At 43.9% G+C, this 24,669-nt stretch overlaps 1 protein-coding gene across 1 annotated transcript in view; it reads left to right on the top strand.

Annotated features, from left to right (window-relative positions):
• The window catches only part of LOC1275576 (developmental protein eyes absent), a 37,735-nt gene extending 13,066 nt beyond the window's left edge, over window positions 1-24,669 (top strand). Inside the window, exons 3-8 of the mRNA XM_061657545.1 lie at window positions 1,147-1,196; window positions 20,043-21,570; window positions 22,911-23,106; window positions 23,235-23,349; window positions 23,443-23,687; window positions 23,833-24,669. Of these exons, the coding sequence (XP_061513529.1) occupies window positions 1,147-1,196; window positions 20,043-21,570; window positions 22,911-23,106; window positions 23,235-23,349; window positions 23,443-23,687; window positions 23,833-24,014 (2,316 nt within the window). The 3' untranslated portion in view covers window positions 24,015-24,669. The remainder of the gene's footprint in view (window positions 1-1,146; window positions 1,197-20,042; window positions 21,571-22,910; window positions 23,107-23,234; window positions 23,350-23,442; window positions 23,688-23,832) is intronic.

Below are 24,669 nucleotides of genomic sequence, written 5' to 3' on the forward strand. Positions count from 1 at the left end.
AACACATGCTCGCGCAACGCACAGCGCAGCGAGATCGCGCCACTGTCACACACTGGTTGTTTCTTTATTCCTTCAAAGATACCACAAATCGTCGATCGCTTTTTTCCCTCCTTCCTCGGGGGCTTCCCTCTCCAGCCCAGCTTCCTCACTGGATCTGTGAACCAAAGGACGGCGGTAACTTCGGCGCGCTTTGGGAGAGGGGCTTTGTGCCTTGTTGACACCCATCAGTTGTCGCCTTTTTTATTTTTATGACTTTTCATTCGATTTTGAATATGTTTGTGTGTGCGGGTGCGTTTTTTTCTACATCGTACTGCTCCACGCTTTGGGCTTCTTTCTGATTCTTCGAACTCGCAGCGCCGAGAAGCCCTTAAATCAGTCAAGTGAATATCTTTCCCAAGCGAGATGCATAAACAACTGCCCCTCGGAGAGGAGATGCATGGCAGACACTACGCGGTCGAAGCCCTATACGAGACGGAGAGAGAGAGAGAGAGAGAGGGACAAGGTAAAAACAAGTAAACGATACCAACAGTCCCCGATACCGATTGACTTTCCGTCTTCGTCCCGATGTTCGTAGACCTTCTCTTTTGCCACCTTTCCCATCCCGAAAAGGGAATCCCGCGTCAGGCATCTTATCGCGCATTTTTCGGGAAGCGTTTAAATAATTTGTTCCCGTTTAGCGTTTTATTGCGGGGGTAGGGGGGATTGCGAGGGCTGCTTGGAAACACTCCCGGGGGACAAACGGTTAGAGTGGTGGGAAAATGTGGTGGCGCGAGAATCCAGGAAACCCCCACGGTAAAGGTGGAAGATAAATTACGAGCTCACGCGAACGTGTGCAATGCTAAGGGGCCCGGGCGCAAGACGGGCTGATAAATCACGGCCAATGCTTCTAATAAGTAGTCGAAAGGGAACAAAAAAAAACAAAATCCGGGTGGTGGTGGTGGCTGTGTTTAGTAGTTGTGTTGTGTATGTGTTTCCGCATGAGCTTCGTTGTTTGTTAAATGTTGGGACAGGGGCATGATGATTTGTTTCCGATCGGTTCTAGCGGTTAGGCTAGAGAAACTTTCACACCGACTTGTTTACGACTGAGAAAATGTGCAATCTTCGTAACGCATTCTTATCTTCGTCTTCTTTCTCCCTTCTGCACAGGGAAAACGATCGCGCCTCGAAGGACCGGACACGACGACGGAACGTTCTCGGTAAGTAGTAGTAGTGTATGCACACTACGTTGGTGTTAATGTCAGAAGTTGGTACAGATTTTATGGCCAGAAAGCCAAAGCGGCTGCACAGCACACACTTGCCTGTAAAGCAGTCGTAAATCGGGAACTGTGCTGCGGAACTGTACGACTCGTTCCCGTTACTACCTTCTCCCGTGCGTGCCGCGGCGAAAGTGCGAATATATTTTACGGCTCGAATGGATTTATGGACCGCATGGTGGTTTATGTGGTTCGGTTGAAGTTCAGGTTTGTGTTGTCCTTGTTGTTGTTGTTGCGAAAAGCACTGAGACAGAAAGCAATAAATGTAACTATTTGTGTTGGTAGTTGCAGAAATGGAATTAGTGCCCCCGATGACGAGTGACAGGGGAGGGTATTTGGTTTAGCGGCTGTAACTTAATGTGGATCGTTTTGAAACGGTTTTTATGGGGAAGTATATAAAAGTAAGAATCAACAGGATGTACCTTAAAGTTGTTGAACAGCCATACAGTTTCTATCGGTGGACATGTGTAGCTGGCAAGAATTTGTTTTAAGTGATCGTTCATTTTTACTTCAAAGGTGATACACTTGATTCACGGCTCATTAGTTGTCGTGTTTATAATGCAACGATTCTTCATTGAGCTTAGTAAAGAAGAGCTTGTATAGTGAATTAAAATGAGCCAACGATACCTTCGCGCGTGGTTGTTTACAGCGATCGTAAGGAACTTTTTTTGAAGGAATCTTTACAGTTGTTGTAAGCTAGTTGATTTGTTGATTTGAAGTCAGATAGCAGCCAAAAGGACACATGATATTTTCGTTACTTGATCCCTTACTTACCAATCAGATGGGGAAATGTAATAGAAAATAAATGAATGTTTTTGTGATCATGAAACCTTTTTTTCATAGAAAAGCATCAAAATTCGGTTAAAAACCTTTGAACTTGCTGGTACTTTTCACAGAAAATCAATTCCAACTAATTGGAAATGATGAATATGAAGCAGATAAGATACGTATTCGTTAATACTTCTTTGAATTTGTTTACCAAGTTCGACTGTTTTGCTGTATAAAAGATTAACTGTTGAAATTGGTCAATTGACTTGTCGCCAGCAACAACGCTAGTTTTTCATTGATTGTGGCAAATAATTCATAATCTGAATTTATGTTAAACCGTCGACCTATAGTACAGCATGTTTAGACTCTTCATAGTAACCTTAATCCACCTTCAAATGATTTCCTGAATAAAACAAATAAATGCAAACATTTAATTAATCGTATCTCGGCACGAATTAACGTATCGACTGATTACGCTGACCGTCATGAGCCATCCAATCGATAAGGATACATGATTTCAAGCTTATCAATATAACAATTTCATCCCATACCTTCCTCGCGCTTCCACCATTATCTGGGCGGTGCTACCTGGTGCGATGATCGTGTGGCGTTAAATCATAGACCGATTGGCCATAAAATCGAATGTGTTGACCCGGGCACAACGCGGGGCCAGGGAAAATGGACGCTAATTTACGACGCTCCCGTCCACGGCACGCCAGGCGCGCTAGGATGGCAAACCTGCCACCTTTCCTCCCTCCCCCACCGCTCTACCCACAAATCGGAAATCACCACCAATTTCCTAGCGCAGAACCAAAACATGAATAAAACATAAACTAATCGGAGGCGAGAGCGCTGGGCAGTGGGTGCGCGCATTACCGGGAGGTGGCAGAAACGACTGATCAAGAGCGGGAGGGGGGGTGGGGGTGGTGGAAGCTGAAATACTGAAAACTTAAAATAAAGTCAAAATAAAACAAACAACCAAGCTGTGACAATGGATCGTTGACAAGCGCGCACTGAAGCCCGCGTGGACCGTGACCAGCGTGTGCAGTGTGCCCCGATGGGAAGCTCATCTGTATGCAGATGAAATGAGGGAAGGGGCCTTCTTGATGAGGAAAACAGTCAGCTTCGTCTCGTCGGTGACCGTTGGACCGAGGAAGTCGTCCAGGGGACGGACCGTGCGATAAAGTATCTCCAAATGGTCGAAATATTTAGATAGCAGCGTCGCGCTCATCCGCAGCAATCGTCCGGTGGTGTGTACCGAACGAAGCTATCTCGAGCTGCTGCCGTTTGGCCCCGGGAAGCGATCGATTGTCGATTAACGGCGTTCGGTGTCGCGTCGATCGAATCCGATCGATCGGAGAGAGAGAGAGAGAAATAAGGTGCCAACGGAACGGAAAGTGTCGAAAGTCACCGGGGGCTGGTTAGTCATCGGACAGGAATGTGTGTTGCGGCCTGCGCGTAACGTGTCTTTATTTATAGGCAAATATTTTAAGTAAAAACACTCACGTAGTGTTGTGTGATCGCTGCTGAGTAATCGTTAAAAGGAGTCAATTACATTGTGTGAGTAGGTTTTTACGACTGTGGAGGAACCAGGAAGATCACGCTACTTGTGTTCGTTAATGGTGCTGAGAATCAATATTTGGCAAATGAAAAGTGCCAGCTAATGGTTAAGATTAACGCCAGCGAACTTGAAACACCTCTGGAAACCAGTCCGGGGGAAAAGATACTAATGTCCACAAACTTGTATCCTTAAAAGCCTGTATTGAAAGAACCCAGCAGCTTAAACCCTGCAGCTTGAACATTTTATTACAACAGTTTTTTTTACTGTGTAATCTGTTTTCAGGTTACCCAGTTCTCGATCCACACGGAATTGGAAATATGTGAATTTCAAATTTTCGACTCTAATTCATGTTGGGCACTTTATGCGCGTAATACGGAACCATACTGTAAACTACCATCACTATCACGTTTTCTTAAACCATCAGTTCATCATTTGCATGCAAAAATTGTTCCTCTTTATCACACTGACACATCAAACATTCCAGCGACTAAACGCCACAGATAAAGGCAAAACTTCACATCCTACAAAGAACATTTCAAACCGCCAATCCGAAGTTTACCTTCAGTTGATGAACATGTCCATCACTCAGCTCCGACCACTCACCAGCAGGCCAGGGACAATTTGTTCAAAAAAAAAAGAACCAACACACACACACACACAATCCCTTCAAAAACGTGCAGCCCCCGTCAGATGCTGCCGAAGGATAAAAGGCAACCGATGCCGCCGGGAGTCGGGCAGATTAGCGCAGTCTGCGTTGCGTTGAGCGGCCCGGGACACAGGCCCTGGGCACAGACTGAGGCAGCGGACGCTGGTTTGATGGACTGCTAGTTTTCGTCTAATTAGATTATTATTAATACATCTTTCCACCCATGTTGCGGCTCTCCCGGTTGCTCCAAAGTGAACTGTTTAGCCGATCCCTTTTCGTTGTGCTTCTGGTTTCCGCGCCGAGTAATGGTCTGCTAAAACCGACCGAGAAGCAGAGAGTTTCTAGCCGTGTCACGGTCGTCCGTCGTCACACTCGGCTTTCGTCGGCGGTGATGAGGATCGTGGCACCGTCACCAGGTCCGGATTACTTATGGAGTTTGATCGTTTACGATCTCGTTAGTAATCGGTGGTAATTTGCGAAAATCTTGATTGACCGTTGTGGGGGGAAAGGAGGGTCGAGAAGGAAGAACCTCCGGGAGGAAAGAATTAATTCGTTACCACCACTCCTCACAACAGTGTACGATAACCTCGATCGTTTTTTGAGGTTTTACCTGATGATGGATTGATCTGCTTGGCCGAAGAAACGGTTAAATTATTGTTCCCTTTTGCGCTGGTGGATTGCGAATCGGTCGAAGGACGCTTGTATCTCCGTTCTTTTCACCTTTCCCTTCATCTGTTGTCGTTTTCTTTCCCCGTTTGTCAATAAATTGACGACGATTTGTTAGGAACGGTATTGATGTCGCTTTGAGTTAGTGTGACAGAACAATTCCCGACTTTCGTTGGAGTGGTGAAGGAAGTGTGTCGAACTGGGGAGGGGAATACAGATAGGGCCCGAATGGGTGAAAAAAGAAGAGGAGAATGCAAAATAATGATGTTGCGCTGGCGAGAGGTCCAACAACGACGACGACGACGACGACCGAAGTAACGCAGACGGCTAAACGTGTCGCCGGTGGACCACCAGCTCGTTCGTGGACACGCGAGCTTAATGCAAACGGACGTACGGTAACGGGCGCGAATTCAAAACAAAGAATCTTTAGGTGTCCGATAGGAAACAGAAACAGAGAGCGCGAGAGATAAAGAAATCGAGGAGACAGCACCGAGGGACGGGAAGAGTTGGAGGCAGTTGGAGTTACAAAAGTAAGATATACGCGCTGGAAAGCGCACAGTGATGATGAAGATAAAGATTATGATTTAAGACACATTCGCCGTTTCGGGGCGAGAGATGGGGGGAAGGAGAATATATCGACCCGAGGCCGCGAGGCTCCAGGCATTCGTCGTTGCCCCAGTGTCAGTCGAGTACACGGCGCCTGGTTCGTTGGAGGTTGGCGGTAGCGAAGGGACCCAGGGTCGTCGTATGTAACGGGAGAGTCCACATAATGGACCACTGAACAAACACAGCGGACGGTGGGTGGTCCCTGGTTATAGAGCGGGTCCGCGAGATCGCGCGATCGTGCGTAGTAGTGTAGTGCCAACGGAATGGGAAAATTAAATTCACACCAAACACACATCGATCGATTGGATCGGGAGGACGATTCTACACCCACCTCCCGCGGTCTCCCTCTCCCTTCCTCTTCCTACTCGGAAGTGTGTAAATCGGTCTGATTGGTCGCCCGGTGGTGCGTGTGTCACACTTTTGATGGCGTTGGCCGTATCGAATTTAACGAGCGCCCTCGAATATTAGGAAATCATGTTTATGTGTGTTTGTTTTTTTCTTTCGTTTCTTCCTTTTCTTCTATTTTGATGAAAGCGATAGTGAGATGATACTAGAGGATCGATCGATGCAGTCGTATTGTTTTTCTATTATTAAAAACAAACGATGAATGGGGTTTGCTTAAGTTCGAATTCATGTATTCTTACTGTGGGTTTTTGTTTTGGACTTTTGTCACCGTATATGACTTTATGTCATATTTGAGCTATGTTAGGACACGAAAAACATGCAAGAAGCATATGTTCTGAAGTGTAATTTTTCGAATACCTTGTCATCTGGGTATTGTTTAAAACCCACTATTAGTCTTTTAACCTTACGTATTAACGTATTTCCCCTCTAGTATTTTGGGAGTAGTATCTCCATGTGATGCCCCAAAAGCCGTAACTGCTGAAGTGTTAAAATCAAAACACATTTTGTAAATTGTGTTTCAAATTGGCTAAAGGTTTTCCGGCAAAACTCTGTAATGTATCTATTAAGAAAATGTATTGTAACAAGCCTAACTAATAACGTCTTGTTTGAATGAGTTGAATCATAGTGAAAGAGAAGCTGTAGGGATTTGAATTTTTAACTTAATCCTTCGTTTTTACTGACTCTCTCTTACAGCCGACAAGCAACAAGATCTTTTTTAGTTATACTACTAGAATCAGTGAGAATAAGATTTCTAAAAGAGTGAGTCATAAAACTCTCAGACTCTTCGTAATGTGTTGATTCCATACATACAGTTGAAGGATGCAAGTCATTTACTAGCTTGTGATCAGTGTGCGCTTCTCTATTCTTTATCCACATGAGCTGTTTGATGTAGATCATTTTAATATGATGTAGATATATACATTACTGATGATAATGTTGATGATTATCAAATGACTGGATAAATCTTATTCATTTCTAGGAACTCATTTCATTCATTAATGGGTTTGTCTAGATGACCTTTTTAATGTTACAAACTAATATGGAAGTACATTGGTTCATGATGGCGATGATGACTATAATGATAAGTCCAAGCTTTTAGATGTAGAAGGACTGCAATTTCGTTGAGATTTTTATACTTCGATGTACTATTACTATAATGTGTTATACTTTTTCATGTAAGAAGTTCTAGACCAGTTTCAAACTTTCGAAAATAGCTTGGAACTTTGTTGCTTCGAACCATCCATATATCATAGAGAGTCGAAAACCCGTTGGCATGGAGTCTCGGTTATCGGTTATGTATTAATAACATCGTGTAAGTTGTTTGTATATTTAATTACTACAAACTATAAAGGCACGTTTATGAAATAAAGGTACATAAAAATATCTAAATCGGTATTTTGTATTTGATTTCTTATTTTTCTTTAAATCCTTTTTATTATATGTTTAACTTTTTTCCATATATTTCCGTTGATTTTACAATATTCCCGTTTTTGTTGATCTTCTTTTCATTTTTGGTGTTGCATTGGCCTCGCAAATATTAGCTTCGCATCGCTACCTCTGATTTATGAAGTTCGTACCAACGCTGGTGCCAAGTGTCATTAATAATGCGTGCAGCGGAGCGCGCCTTACTGGATGCGCCACGTTCTAGAATCGGCGCTGCCCTGCCAATTAGCCAGCCCTCAACAGCGACCGCAAACGTGTGCTGGCTGGAAGCCAGTCGCCGTTTTTTTTTCGCAAAATAAACATAAACCACTCGTGCCATCTTTATCCGCAGCCTCTCGCCAAAGTCATGCTGAAGAACTCATCAGATGCTTGTGCGTGATGATAAAAACCGATTCTTCCTGCGCTCCCCCGTAATCGTTAACGCGCGGCAACCCCATCCTGCGCCTCTTTATCCACGCTGATCTCTGGTCGCTCGTTACGTACGCTGTGGATGATGGGCGGAAAGGCGACAATTTTCAGCACATTAAGCGTGTTGGCGTGCTATGTTGCGCATGATGCGAGGGAACAAGGAAACAGGGCATTTTTCGCCTTACGAAGCAATTAGCATTGCAAACATGCTGAAATCGTTCATCACCACCGAGTGTGGCATGTGGCAGAAGAGACACGGTTGAAATCGGGAGAAAACGGGCTCGTGAAGCAGGCAGCTCGATCAATGGTGATGCCCATGATGGAGAGGAGAGCGGACGATATTTTTTTAAACAATTCCTTTTCATAGGAAACCTTAAACAAAAGAGCAATGTGTGTACATTTTTTCCTGAGGTTTTCATTCGGGAGGTTTTCCTTCTTTTCGGTCGGCTTCAACTACCGCGATCATAAAACCAGCATAACAACCCCCTCGGGTCGCCTGTATCTCTCTCTCTCTCTCGCTCGCACGTTCTTTAAACGGCAACCCAGCGGAACAGTGCGCATAATAGAGGGCTGTGCTCCCGTCGGTTTAATGCTTCCTCTACAAAAATTGCAGCGCTTTGAAAAATCTCAAATTTCAATCTGCGTCTCTTTTTTTTACGGTGCGTATGGTGGTCGTGCGGGACACCCGTTTGTTGGGCCGGAGATGCTGCCTATAGTAGATCCCTGCTGCGCCTGCACTGAGGTATGTGTACGTGTGTACGTAGTGCCCTCGTCACACAAACAGGGACACACAAACAGGACGTTAAAAAGAACAGTTAGTCCAAGGGAGGGGAAGAAACCGGAGCAGAGGAAGTGCAGTACATTATGAGACAAAGGAGAGAGGACTGTATGTGCTCCCCTCCTGCTTTGTGGCATCGTGGCAGGACACCTGTAGCATATTTGCTTTTGTGCACGAATCTTGTTGACGTGTTTTAAGAGGATGTGGGATTAAAATCTAATACGCGTTAATAGTTCACAGTTCTTGGGAGGTTAGTTGCTTTAAATTTATTGCTCGTATAGAAGGATGAAACCAATTATATTGATACAGAAGATTTGATCTAAGAGATTTGTTTCATTTAATTATTCTGGTTTGTCGTTTTCAATTATATATTATTGATTGATATTATTAATGTTTAGTTTTCATGTAAGTATATTGATTTCCTTTTTGTTTATGCTTGAATTGATTTATGTGTCTTATTGTTATGTGCATGTTAAAGTGTCACCGTTATATGTGTTGCAAACTTTCATTTGTCTTTCATTTATTATGGAGCCTCTGTTATTTTGTTGTCTTTTTTGCCAAACTCTCTTTTTTTTTCAATCAAATTTTACATTTTTTGTCTTTCGGCCAGTTATTTTTACATCGAAGTTCGAACCGAATTGGAAATATTTTTTAGATTGTAATCAAAAAATTATGAACCATTTCCTGATAACAGAATCAAAGGAGAGTATCAACAAATATGAATTTCATCTTCAAATTTCTACATTTAGCCATTTTAGGCAAGCCTTTATACATTGTAAATTGAAAACATTCATCTTCCGGTGTGATTGGGCTCGAAATATTTCATGCAAATCTTCAAATTAAACTGAATAAATGGCTAAACTCAAATTTTGCAAATGAAAATTACGATTAAAATAGTTAAACTAAAGATGATTATTTTTACATTATTTTAGGTAAGATGATTTTCCCCTTAGCTGAGCCACAGTTACATACTTTTCCAAACCCACGAGCTCACTATTCAGCTACGGGTCATATAATGTAACAAACAACCATTTAGTTACTGGGTGGTAGGTCAAGGGACGTGACACTTCGAAGCCTAATGAGCAAGAATAAAAATAATGAATTTTTGGTGTGTGTAAAAACACTCAATCGCTTCATCCAATATGCCCACATGCAAACGACCCATATTCCAGTGCCATTTTTCCCACTTACGAGGTGTTGCAAAACTTGTTTCTTCTTGTGCGACACAGCCTCCTCTCGAGTGAGAGAGCGACAAATTTCTTCCCATTCTAGTACCAGCGCACTTGAAAAGTGTCGATAATTGTCCCGGCTGTGTGTGTGTACACGGTCGATAAATCACAGTAAATGTCTTCTTAAAAATCCACCCAAATGCATCGAGAAACCATTCTACTTTCTGCGCGTACACACACGCTTTCCAGTTCAAGGCAACGAGTTTTGCGTCGTGGAAACAGTAATAAAACAAAACACAACATGTTGCTGTCCCTAGTTACAGGACATGTTGCTCATGCATTTTTTGTTTAACTATTTTTACGGTGACACTTGAAGTGATCCTTCCCACACATGCCACAGGCAGTCCCGGGGCAAGGATCGGCATTTTAACGCGCCTCGGAATGCCGTACCGAAAGGACCGAAAGCATCCTTGTAGACTCCTTCTCCGCACTCGTTAATTTATTTAACGGCTTGGGTTTCGGCGATGCACATGTGTTGCACAAATGCGCCCGCCCTACCCTAGGACGTGGTAGTGGCGGCGGCAATAGCACAAGGAACAAGTGGTTTAAGGAAAATAGAGAGGACGAGAATGCAAAGAGCCCCGATGCTCATGATGATGATGATGAGTTTGAGTTTGAGTTTGTGTGCCGATGCATTATTGGGGTGCGCCGTAAGATGAAGAAGGCTTTCGGAAGTGTCCACACAAGGCAAGCAGCGCCGCTGTGTGCACATTTTGGCACTCAGAGTGTGCCTTTTGCTTCACTGCTGGGACAGCAGACAGGCCAGCTGGCTTTGCTTAGCAGCACTCTAAGCAAATAGACACGGCCAAACGCAGTTCCCGAACCCGTCCGGTCCTCTTTCAAGTGTGCGGGCAAACGTAAAGGGGCAAACGACCAAATATGAATGTTTTTCTTTTGCCGACTTTGCGCCTTTCCTTCATAATTTTGCGCATCAGGGTATGCTGCGCAGGCTCCAAAGCAAATGGATTGAAATTTTTTAAATTCTTCGCACGTGGTGCGCGATCAAAGAAGGAAGCAAACGATAATATTTCACATGTTACTACTCACTTGACGCGTGGAAGACAGACGGCCAGGAACAGCAACACAAAAACACAAACACAAGAAACATTTGTCAAGCGTCAAACAAAACGCATTGGCATCAAATTCTTAAATATGTATTTCAACATTAAGAATGTTCTGTTCTGTTCTCCCGTCTACAGAGGAATTACGGTTTCATTTACGAGATTGAGGCGCCGATTTGGCAATAAAATGTGAAGCACTTCTTAATGCAGCCCTTCCAACACGTCCAAACAATCGTGTTATTAGGGCGTTGGCAGTGTAGTGACGCGTTTTGGAGCTCCATCGCTTATGTTCTATAAAAAAAAACCTTCCATTTTATTGGCTGCTTCCGCCACTAGTGCGAAGGAGTTTGTTTACGCTTGCTTCAAATTTCATCGACACTTCGTCGCCCGGGAATGCTCCCGATGCGCAGATGCCCGATCTCTAATCATTCTCCACTCCCGGAAGGCTTTTAAAGTGGATGGAACGTTTAAACATAACACTATAATAATCAGAAGAAGCAGCGCGTATGTATGTTGTGTATGTTGTTTTGGTGTAATGATAATGATCGTAAGCTAAACAATCGGTACGGTGTTCTAAGCGCTCCTACCAACGTTCTCAAAGGAATTCAACGGCCTTTTTTGCTTTGCTCCAGACGGAATATGCTGCATTGCGTAACTTGTTTACTTTAACCTCGGCCGCCGCACACGGCCGCACACGCATACGACAATGAGCGCTGTAATTATTATGTAATTCTAGTATTATTACACCATCCGCGCATCCCCTTGGGAAATGGTGGAAGAGGAGGAGGAGATGTCAATGCAGTGGAAACTAATCCGCCCTCTCCATTCTTCTCCATTCGCGCGCTATTAATAGGTTTTAATTCATTCCTGCATCCCATAAAGACTGACTCTCCCTGCCCCTTTGGTCGTGCCGTGGTCGTTGTGGACCGGCCCCACTCGCTGGCAATCAATTTAATCTAGCCTAGCTGCTGTCCATCGCTACTTCCCTGCAAACCCCCCCCCACCCCAAAAAGAAAAGAAACAAAAACCGGATGCACCCACCAGTCTCGCAATGTCGGGGTTCACTTCCTGGCATTTCCGTACCGGCCGCGCGCTACTACTACTACCACCACCCATGGTTGCAATGCAGTTGTGGTGCAGTGTTTTAGTGGCTAATGTTAGATTGTTAGGCAGCTGGTTTGCATGCGAGCTCTGGTGCATTTTGGTGCTGCAATGGTGCGAGGGGCCGGAAGATGGTGGGCACCACGCGGCCATGGTGGGATATTAAATTCGATACCTTTTTGTCGCCGACGGTTACGGCGGTTCCAGTGAGCTGTTACTCTTCTTTTTTTGTGTGTGTCTGTGTGTGGCTGGCATGGGACGTTTGTTGGTGATGATAGGCGAGTGGCAGTAATAGGAGCGTAATATCATCCGTCAAGCGTTGCTGCGGCACCGGCTGACGAATGTGGAGTAAATATAGATCACGTCACAGTGCATCGGTATTTGAGTGTTTTAGTTTTAGTCACTGTGCTCTCTGTGGCGCCCTTACATATTGTGTGGTGGAATTTACATTGGGTGGAAAATAACATAGCCGCTTGTTTTATTTGAATTGTTATATATGAATGCTTTGGAGCCGTCTCACGATTTATTCCACATATTTTGAATCTCTTCCACAATTGATTGACATCGTTAGAGCATTTTGAAAACAAATTATTTAAAATACTTTAAGAAACAATCAATAAATCGGGAGATATTTTCAAAAATATGTGCGAAACAGATCCTAAAATGATTAATAAAAACACCACGAAAAGATAAAAAACAGCACATCACAGGTCTTTTAACAGCATCGATTTATTTCGTGTTTCATTTATTTAGTTTGTCAGTTGGAGCTTTTACGCTCTTCTTGTTTGGATTCATAAGTAGGAGAAAAAGGGCAAACAAAAAAATAGGCTCTTCGATCACATTGATTCTTTCACTCAGCAATAAGAACTTTTTTTTTCAAATTTCATAACCTAAGATGCGTTTGTAAAATTATTCGAAAAAAAATCGACCATTATTATATTATTAAAGTACTGGTATAAAGAGGTAATCAACATGTTGTTGATTATGCCTATTATTACTGTGCAACAGAGCTAAAACTAGTTATTTAGACATTTAATGAACTAGATTTAGAAATTAATTGCAGTAAAAGAACATCGTTCATTTTGCCTTTAACATTTTGGTTGTATGAACTATTAATGAAACAATGAACTTACGATGAACTTTCAGGAATACTCCGTGCATATGAATTTTGTACATCAATTGTTATCAATTTCCATGAAGCAATCAAATAAGGTTCAAAAAAGCATATAAAAACGGTTACATAATTCATCAAACATCAACCAACTTTCGATATAATAGCTAAATGCACAGAGCAGTCCGTGTATCTAAAGCATCGATTTTTTGATGAAGCATATAATTTTATCGATTTTCGCCCCCGTCGACATGGCAACAGCAGGCACTGGTATTGGTACGCCGTACGCGCTGCAAACCGCTCTGATTCGTCGATATTATCCAGCTTTTCCTTCTAACACCATCTAATGCGGTGGAAGGAGACCATAGACAAATCAACAAATTTCGGGAAAAACTCAGCCCCACTATCCATCCATCCCCGTTTTGCCCGAGCGACGCAGAGTGTGAAAATACGCACCAATCAGATCGTGGCGTCCGTTTACGTGGTGCGTCCATCCCAGCGCAACAGACACAGCCGGCCAAGATACTGCGTTTGTCTATATCCACTTAAATGGGGGGGGGATAGAAAAGCGTCCATTTTGGGGAGGAAAATCCAACCAACCGGCAGAAGCAGTCAAAAAATTCATAGAAAAACCTTTAATCAAGCCAAACAGAGCACGCCGTGTCGTCGAACTCCCTCCCCTGTCGTACGCACTGTCGATCGATTTTTCTCATTTCCCGGCCAGCCTGCGCCTGTTGGACGTTTTCCGCCCGGTGTTAACGATTGCGTTGCCTTTTTTCAACGTCACTATGGCGACGGAGCGCATTGGATGATGATGATGAGCGTTGAAGTTTGTTGGCGTGTTGGTTTGGGCGGGCGGTGGCGTAAAATATCGTATTACCCCTTATTGGGGTGGGGTCGATGGGCGATAGAAATAACGTTCAAAAAAAAAAAGGACACACTTCCTCCTACTTCCCAGCGAAGGAAATTGTTCTCAATTTCTATACGCAAAGTGTTTCCGATTTGGGTGCGTGCGCGTTTGTTCTCCCTCGTTTTGGGAGAGCTTTTTTCTGTTTTTAGGAAACAAAAGAAGATAATGGGAAACATAAGATGAACGTCATCACCATCCTGATCAGTCAGTCAATGTAGGAGTGTTTGTAGGGGGACATCAATCGACCAAAACAACAGAAATGCTCCTATTTTGGATGGTGTCTGTGTGTACATAGAGAGGCAAATGTTTTCGACAATAAATAAAGCAAAGCCTCATAAATCTCTCTTTTACGTTACACTTTGTCACAAAGCCTAAGTTTGATCAACGGTAAAGATTGCCATTCCACAGGCGTACTGGCGAGAACATACCTATGCGTCTTCCTCTTAGTGTGATTAACACACTTTTTACCATGCAAGAATTAAACTCATCCAGAGCACATTAACGTAGCGTTCAATAAAAATTGAACACCTTAAAGGGTTTTTAGTAGTAGTGCGCCCAGTAGAAAGCTGCCTAGGAAGACCGAACATATCGGGACCATAAATCAGACCCCACGGTACAGACGGGCCCGGTTCGGGTACGTGGAAACACCATCGCCGTTGGTGGTATCGGAAGCGAACGAAGCGAACGAAACGCGCCACGAGATGAAGACATTCGGTCAATTGGATTAGGAACGGATTATTATGATTGCCACCAGCGAGCCGAGGGACTTGCTGGAGACGTCGTCCGAGCAATGCTTATCGTGCTGGAAGGGATCACCCGGTGGGAGCCTTCGCCCGTTGATGGTCAGTGTCAGTGTGTGTGTGTGTGTGTGTGTTTTTTTTTATGGACAACACGTGCTACAGTTTATGTTGAATCTTTCCATTTGACTCGATTTATTTGTGCTGTTTGTCACTTCACCTCTCCCGACGTTAAGCGGACGTCGTCGAAAGGCAAATGGTGGAAATGTATTTGATGGTGTTAAAATTAAGAGGTTTTTTTTTTCGTCGTTTGATTGCCGTTACCGGGAAAGCACGAACAAATTGGTAACGGAGCTATGTTTATTTATGGCTTGTACTACACGCTCGTCAAACACGACCCATTACAACGGCTTCCCGGTCGGTTCGGTTAGCGAGACATGATCAGTACATGATAATGATAAAAGCTACAGAACAGATGGTTGTAATTTATCGATCGGCAGTAATGCTCTAGCATGTGATCTTCAAGATTGTGATCATTTCAAATGCATCAAAAATGTTATTGTAACCATCACTATACTGTTTTAAATGCAATGTGCACTGCAGCCAACTCAACTAGATTTCAATAGATTAATATTTGAAAACAGCGTGTACAGAAACAATCCAATTTTTTTCATTTCAAATAATTACTGTATAACTGAAATAGATATTTTAAATGTTTTACGTAAAATAAAATGAGCACCCTTTCTAACATAATTACTGAAAACCATCAAAAATTGGTTTGCTTCACAGTCTTGCAATAAAAATTCCCAAAAAATTTCGTGTAGGTGGCGATGGATTACGAGATTATATTACATGGTCCAGCATAGCTTACGCCCGTGAGTTAGTTGATGGGAAAAATTACAAAACGGAAACCACTTGATCCGTTGACCACCACCGCTTGATTCCTCGCATCCCCCAAACTAGCATCTGGGACTCGGTTGTCACCGCAATGGTTAGACACAGTTCAAATTAACTAAGCATGATGCTAGCTCCCGCACTCGCTGGACTTTATAGGAAGCATTAGATGAAGATGAATGCGTTGCGTGAGTTTTGGTTTGGGATGGACCTTAGGATGGAAGCCAGCGAGCGAGAGACACATGACGACCACCCTGTCGTGGTGCCATTTGGAAAGCAAACTGACCTAAACTCTGTGCCGCCGCATGTGTGTGGTCCAACGCCTTTTGGGGGAAAGATAAATGTGTGAAAGATTTTGTTATGATTTGCCAACGAAAGTTGTTGGGGTTTCATTGAAGAATTCAAATCTGCATAATTATGCATACTTTTAAAATTATTTTAAATTCTTACTTGTAGTAAATTTGTATTTCATTCCCAATTATTATTTAAGTTCATTTACCATGTTTTTGTGTTAAAGCTAACCTCTCCTCTCTTTATTACATCATCTATTGCTTGTTTCTACGAACTACTAATGTCTTTTCGGTATTTGTATTCATTTTCGTTTATTTTATCTTATTTATTATGAGTTACGTTCATATTATTAGCAGTTTTTATTGCTATTGTTATTACTACTTATAGTTTACATGTTACAAATGGTCTTATTCTCGTATTTAATGTTATTAATTACTTCTTTAAATTATCTTAATTTGCTTTTCACTTTTAAAATTATTTTTTTAATGGCTTACTTTCTCAATTTCATATTTCGCATCCTTCTTTTACTTTCCTAATTCCTTATGTTATTACGTCTCAAATTAAATACTTACCTTATTGATTAGTGTATTGCCTTCTTTTCTTATGAATCAATTTCTTTCTTTATTCGTACTTCTTTTAAGTACATTTTTTATCTTCATTCTTAAAAAGGTTATAAGTGTTGCTTTACAAGATTTTAACTTGAAACCTATTTACAATTTAGCTCTCGAATAATCGATTCGTTTGAGCATTGTTTTGTTATTATTTATTTTTCTTTCAAACAATAAAAGAATATTATAGCATTTAAATAGCCCTCCCTAATCATTTATGAAATATTTAGTTACTGCATATCTTACTCCTAATTGCTGATATGCACTAAACTCCCGTGCACATGTACCGCTTTGCTAAAACGTGATCGTTTAAAACTGCCACCAACTGCCCAAAATGCACAAATAAAATCCATTCAAAAAAGCATATTTGTACACTTACTCCTCTCCCACCACAAACAACCCTAAAGTGCTGTTTGAGGTGGTTCTTTTTTGTTGTTGTCATCATCGAACCAGAAGAATGGTCTGCTCGTGTGCGCAGATTTTTGCCGGGAAAGCATAAAAATGTTCTCACACTCTGTTGTGCTGCCTGGTCGTTGTTTAGCGCAGCGATCGACAAAATAATGTTCCCCTGGCTGGCAAAACGGTCGGCCGGTGGTGGTGCGTTTTGCACAGTATTTGTTTATTGTTGTTTTGCTTACCTTTCCCATTTGTTGGGTTGTTGTTGTTTTTTTTCGGTTGTCTCATCCTCGTACCAGCAGCATAAACCAATTTAACCATCCCCGGGAGAAAAACGGTACATGATTGGCAGGTTGAACGAAGCAAAAAGAACTACGCGCCAAAATATTCAAAAATTTAACGCACACAAAACGGGGTTCGTTTGCTGGTTTGCGTGTTTGTTGGCGTAAGCAAGTTACAGCAGTGTGCGCGGATGTGTGTTATTGTCTGTCGCGATAACGCGCTGTCTTTTTTTGTACAAAGTTGCGTTCTATCCCCCCTGGCCACTTGTGTGCCCCCGCTCCATAAAGGAACGCACTACTTCACAGTTCCTCCTTTTCACATACGACCAGACGCACATTCGACCCATAATGGGTGTGGGTCGTCCGTTTCCAAGAAATACAGGTTGCTCTATTTTGTTGCAAACGTGTGCAGGTCAGCAAATTCTGCCCCGTTGGTGTCTCTTCTAAGTCTCAATGCTAGCCCACAACATATTCTGTTTGACACCAAAGCCACCAAAACCGTTGGGAAAATCATACATTGGGCCTGTGCGAGAGACAGTAGCAGCGCGATCTTTGCATCGGTGGGCAGAAATTTGAGTGCACATGACAGTGGGTGAAAGAGGCTAGCGATCGTTTGTGGCCGTGGCGTACCGGAACGGAAGGAAAACACACACGCGCACGTCTCGATCTGCGACAATCGAAGCATAAAAAGGTCACCTCCCGGAAGAAGAGGGCTAGCAGCAGCAGAAGGGCTCTCGGCACGTCTCGGTCGGGGATCGGATTACTACAACTGAATCGCACACTTGTGGAATGTGACAATACACACACACACATACGCAGCCGATAGAAGGAGTAACCCCTATACCTTCTGAAGCGTCCATTTGATGGAACTTAAGGGCACCTTACACCACACGGCTTCGCGAGCGGAGACAATAGCTGACATTTTTGTTTCTTTGTATCAGACAGTAAAGGAATGTTTCTGTTGACCTTGATTATATTTCTTTGCGGCACTTTCACACGAATCGTTTTGTGTTACATTTCTTAAGGTTTTAATTGTTTTGGTATTTCCTATTGCGCCCGCCTTGCAATGGGTACAATTTCTATTTAATACAAATGAAATACAAAAAGTACAGTTCAAAAAGTAAATCAGTACGTTAATGTATGCCAAATTGCATACCATCAGGCGTTCCTGAAGGCTTGTGTGAGAGTTAATGTTTGAAGAATTCCAAAAACTCTATGTTATACAACATATCATTCTGAAACAATAATTCAAGAACATAAAACTTTGTTTAAATGATGTTTAAAATCGTTAAAATCGTTATTTTAGCTTTAATTATGCGATATTTCTGAGAGCAATCTGCATTGATCTATACAAAAAGGGTAACAGAAACGCCTGAAGATATGCAATATGGATTTTTTTTGATATTCAGTTTTGATTAATAATTTAGCTAAATTAGCTCACAATACGAGAATTAAGTACCAGTATATCAGAAAAAATACACACGAAATGGAGTTTCTTGCATAATTTTATGATGATGGTCCTCTTTCTCGGAATTTGGGACATAATGGCAAATTTCCATGATTTGTTGTTGCTTTTTATTATTTTTTTATTAAATATCCCAAAAAATAAAGTAATACTAGTATGTGGGTTGAAATTTCACATCAAACGTTATCTTGGACGACTTGCATTATTTACGCTTAATTCGCTTCACAGCCTACTGTACAATACAATATCTGAAATATTTTTAATATTAATTTAAAGTACAAAATGTAGGTGTTATTTGTGATTTATTTATCAGTTGTTTTAAATTATGCTGATAAATCGATAATTATTTTAATTCTTAAAAAAACGATCTAACTTACCCCGTTTGTCCCTGTTTTGTATGCTCCCGTTTCAAGCTACGTTCTCTCCTCTCCCCTCCCCCCTTTTCCATTACAACACACCGGCGCACAGTTGCTGCTGCACCATGTGGCATGTGTTTGGTGAGTTTTCATAATTAGGAAGAAAGTGTGAAATTACAATAAAATTAATGCACAACCACATTTCGAGCCACAAACCAGCGCGTGCGTGTGTGTGTGTGGAAAGGACGGGGAGACGAAGGTAACGGGCGCACGCGCACCGGAGCTGGAGGGTGGAAAACCCGATCTCCTTTTACAACACCGCATTGTTGTGTTGTGTATGTACGCGGATCCGTATGTTTGGCTGTGTTCGGATCAACATTAATATTTGTACTGTTATTATTATTATTATTATTATTATTATTATTATTGCTTTCGGGCCGCCCTATCCGTTGGTATCGTTCGCTCGATGTGGGTACGAACCAAACCAAAATAAATACGTTACAAGTCCCCCGGTACACGAAGGAAAACTTGAAACAAAAAAAGAAAAGAAAGGAAAGCTCCGTCGACGTAGGACAGTTTGGGACGATGCGTCATAATAATAACGATGATGATGATGGTAGTCATAGCGTGTAGTAGGCATTGTTTTGCGCCCTGACACGTCTCTCGACCCACATAAATCAAAAAAGGAAAAACTTCCCCCCACACACACACACAAACCAGCCTACTTTGTCTCTTTGTCCGGTGCAGGAATAAGCAATACCGGGTGTGTACGTTGTACAAAGTATAAAAAACGCACTATCCCTTCAAGGGTTAATGAAGATCGCGACCAGACCGGGAAAAAAGAACAGTAAAAAGGTTTAAAAATGGTGACTGATTTATACGCTTTCCGGTTGGCGCTGGTTGGTGTGTGTGTCACCGGCCGCCTAGCCCAGCAGATGACTAATGGTTGAAATACGAACTTTGAAGAAAAATGGCTTCATTTTCCCTTCCAAAAAGAAAACAAAAATCGGCCACCACGTACCACGTAATAATGGTTTTCCCCTTTCTACCCTTTTCCCTCTCTTTCAGATTGTACAGTAATCTCGCCGACTCATCGCCACTAGGAGCAGCAACGACGGCCGTGTCAGCAACGCTGGACACTATCGGAGCGGGCCCGGCACTAGCCCTGGGAACACCGTTCCACTATCCGCCCGGTGCGCTGTCGGCTCACCACACCACCGGCAGCGAGCATACCGTTTTCAATCACGCCGGCACTGGCCCCACATCCACCACCAGCACGCCGTACCGTGCCAGCAACACGTCCGGCGGTTCGCTGTCGCTACACAACGGGCTCACCCTAAGCTACGGTACGCTTGGGAGTGCCGCCAGTCCAGTCGGCAGTTCGTTGACAAGCCGGCTAAACAACAGCGCAGGAAGCAGCGGTAGCAGCAGCAGCAGCAGCAACAGCTCCTCCACCGTCGTCAGCACGGGCACGGTCTCGTCCGGTGGCAGCTCGGCCGGTTCCAGCACCGCGGGGCTGGTGGATGGATTGTCCACGTTGGCCACTGGCAGCAGCAGCAGCAGCACTCTAGGCCCGCTGCTCACCACTGGAGGCGGGGTGGCCACCGCCACCGCCACCACGGCCGCCGCTGCCGAGCTGGGAATGTCGCACTGGCTTAGCGACGGTACGGTCAAGTCGGAACTGCGCAGCCCCGGACTGGACGCGAACCATCTGGCGGCGTCGGCCACCAACCTTCCGCTCGGTCCAGCGACCGCCGCCCACCACCTCGACGGGACCGGCCTGTTCTGCGCCAATCCCGGCACGACCGCCGTCGCCACTGCCGCCACGCTGGACGCACTCCAGAGCCAGTCGGCTGCGGCCGCCGCCACCAACGTGTACGACCACAAGTCGGACTACTACAACTACTACAACAGCATGCAGCAGTACACGCCCGCGTTCTACTCTTCCGCGTACGGTGCGACGGCGTACGGGGCGGCCCGTACCGCCTCGACCAAGATCCCGTCGCCGAACACGTACCTGGCGTCACCGTATGCGGCCGCGGCCGCCGCCAGTAACAACAATTCCGCCCAGCTGTACTCCTCCTACGGGTACAACTCGTCGTTTGGGCAGTTCGGGGCGGGGCAGCAGGATGGGTACAGCTACTACAACGATCAGTACAGCCCGTACTATGCGAACACGGCCAGCTACTCGCCGTACGTCAGCTCGCCCGGTTCGAGCGGGAGCCAGGCCGGGTTCCATGTGGCCGCGGGTCTGTCCGCGGACAGCCCTTCGGAGGCGCACGCAACCACACCGAACATGCTGGCCCATTCGCATTCGCCCCAGTCGCCGATTTCGATCTCACCGACGGCGGGGATTGGGGCGCTGCCGGGCGTTGGCGGTGGTGGTGGTGGCATTAGCAGCAAAACGACACCGACCGGGAAGTCGGGACGTGCGCGGGGAAGACGCCATGCACATCCAAGTCCGACTCGGAGCTCCACCAGCGAGCCGGGCATTAGTGAGAAGGCACCGGAGCGAATCTTCGTGTGGGATCTGGACGAGACGATCATCATTTTCCACTCGCTGCTGACCGGGTCGTACGCTGGCCGGTACAATAAGGTATGAGGGGCAATTTCGAAAAAGTAATGAAGCAATCCCAGGCGGCAGACTAGTGATGTGCGCACTGAGTAAGAATGAGTGAGTGAGTGAGTTGAATGCTGCAAGTGCAGTGTACGGAATCAAAGTAACACGAACAGTAGAATATGAATTTTTTCGTTACTCACGCTATTTTGGATTTTAGGATTTATTTCGGATTCAAATCACTCGCTCCATTTAAGCCAAATTTGCGAATCACTCTTTTGGGATTTAACTCATTCACTCTCTGCGACGAATTCCCTGATCACAAACAGTGTTTATATGTTATTTTCATCTGAAACACTCTAGAGGACTGATTAGTTATGGTGTATGAGTATTTTGGGATTGAAAACTCATTTTTTACGGGTTCTCATCCATGCAAATGGGACATTTATTTCAGAATCAATTATTAATTATTCATTACTCAATTATTAATTCAGATTCAATTATGTGTTCCTCGATACATTTATTGGGAAGCTGGTAGTCTGAAAAAAAGAACAAATTTCAGTCTCCAAATATTGCTTCTTCATACATCTATTGGTCTTGAGTGGGAGTGATTAGAATCCGTCGACCCAACACGGTACAATTGATTTGAATTCCGATAAGAGTGAGTTCGGCTCAATGAATCATCAAAATGAATCTTTAAATCTGAACCTCAAGCTTTGAGATTCATGAATCTTCCAAAGATTAAGTTCACGAATGAAGATTCATAAACCTCAGAAGATTCATGATTTTTTGAAGACTCATGAATATCTTAAAAAATATCTAAAGTTAACTGAATTTGATAAGAATAATTCCAAGATCTTCTGTTGTTTATGAATTATTTTCTAAGGATTTATCTCCCCTTTTTAATTCTTGTTTGTAGTGAGAAATATCGGTAACTAATTGTGATTTTGTGCATTTAGTGCAAATAAGGCCTATTTTCAGTGTCTTTTAGAAACGATTCCCTAGTAACATGTTATGATTGATCAAAGAATGCATAAAAATAAGCTAGTAAAGATGCATCACTCTTTAGCGATAAATGAATCTTTAGAAGTTCACAACTCTTTGAGATTCATTAATGTCCTAGGTTCATTTTAGTATGACAAGATTCACGAATGCTTAGAGATGCATGAATCTTTGGTGAGTCGATTCAAGATTCGTGTCACTCATCGCTCACCACGAGCTTCGAGTCACTCATTACTCACTTTACGAATGATTCGTGAAGCACAACACTAGTTCCTGAATTTTTATCCAAGTTTGTACAATTTGTCTTTAACTGAAATTAATTTCTGGCAGCAAACATCCACTTACCGTCTATTAAAATCTTCTCCTTCCCATTGCAGAACCGCGACCACCAGGTGCAGCTCGGCTACCGGATGGAGGAGCTGATCTTCAACATGGCCGATGCGTACTTCTTCTTCAACGATCTGGAGGAGTGCGATCAGATACATGTCGACGACGTGGCGTCCGACGACAACGGGCAGGATCTCAACAACTACAACTTTGCCGCCGATGGGTTCCACACGGCCACGCCACAAGGTAAGCCAGCAGGCGGCAAACCGGAGTTTCCTCCGGCCCGCCCATCCCAAAGTCCTAAATCAATATTTGAATTTGAAAGGCTAACGGACAGCGGTCCCTTTTTCCGTGTGTATTTTCTTCCTGCCCAGGAGCTCCACCCAATGTTTGCCTTCCGAACGGTGTGCGCGGTGGCGTCGACTGGATGCGGAAGCTCGCGTTTCGCTATCGGAAAATCAAGGACACGTACAACACCTACCGGAACAAGTGAGTCGCTTTATTGCTGCTTAAAATATCCAGAATCCATTCTAATGATTGTGTTGCTCTTCTTTTCTCTCTCTCTCTCTCTCCCCTGGACAGTGTTGGTGGCTTGCTAGGGCCTCAGAAGCGTGACCACTGGCTGCAGGTACGGTCGGACATCGAGCACGAAACGGACAGCTGGCACAGCCTAACGCTCAAGTGTTTGAACATGATCGCACAGCGCGAGAACTGCGTCAACGTGCTGGTGACGACGACGCAGCTCGTACCAGCGCTGGCAAAGATTCTCCTGTACGGGCTTGGTCAGGTCTTCCCGGTGGAGAACGTGTACAGTGCGAACAAAATCGGTTAGTATTTTGCAGGGTTTGCCTACTTGCAGGACCCCAGCTTTTTCGATTTTTGTATTTTATTTCTAATATTAGGCGTATTTCTAAATTGTATTTGACTCATTATTTCCTTATTCTTCTCTCACCTCCACACTCTTCCCCCCAGGCAAGGAGCAGTGTTTCGAGCGGATCGTGACACGCTTCGGGCGCAAAAGCACGTACGTCGTGGTGGGCGACGGGCAGGATGAGGAGAATGCGGCCAAAAATCTCAACTTCCCCTTCTGGCGGATATCGAGCCACAGCGATATCCGATCGCTACACACCGCGCTCGAGATGGGTTTCTTATGAAAACTTTACCCCGTCTCGCCACCGGCCGTACCAGCCGCTAGAGCAGCCGTCGGATCGTCGGAAACCTTGGCCGTGCGGAATAGATGCCATTCGCTGCCGTGAGGTCAAACACCAACCTAAACCAAAAGACAAAACAAGTGCGAGGAACGAAGCAAAATACTACGCGAAGATCGCGCGATGTTCTTTTACCTAATCTTGCAACAGCTCCTGCCTGCCTGTTGTAGTGTACCGATCGTTCAAGGGGTGGAATACGGGATGTAAATTGCGCGGATCGATTGCGTACTATGCGCGAGGCAACTGTGGCGGAAGGCAGCCAGTATTTATTATTGTTTATAGTGTGCAGCTTGTTAGATGTAAATTGTATGGTTAGAAAAAAAGGGAAAGTCGCTTCTGAACACGTTGGAAGTCTGTAAGTCGTTTCCGAGCTTCCGGAAGCTCTGAAATGAAATGAAAAAAAAGAAAGAGAGAAAAGCTAAGATAGAAGAAACCCTTAACATATAGAGAAGGGAAACACAATAGAACACAGAAGATGAAAACAGATGCAACAAATGAAAATGCTCAAAAGAAAGAAAAAAAAAGTTGTATAGAGCAAAGAAAAACATGAAAAAAACTCTACTAGTTAAATGTAACAGGGGGAAAAACGAAGATAAAACGC

This window comes from Anopheles gambiae, chromosome 3 (genome assembly GCF_943734735.2).
Source record: "Anopheles gambiae chromosome 3, idAnoGambNW_F1_1, whole genome shotgun sequence".
Lineage (NCBI taxonomy): Eukaryota > Metazoa > Arthropoda > Insecta > Diptera > Culicidae > Anopheles > Anopheles gambiae.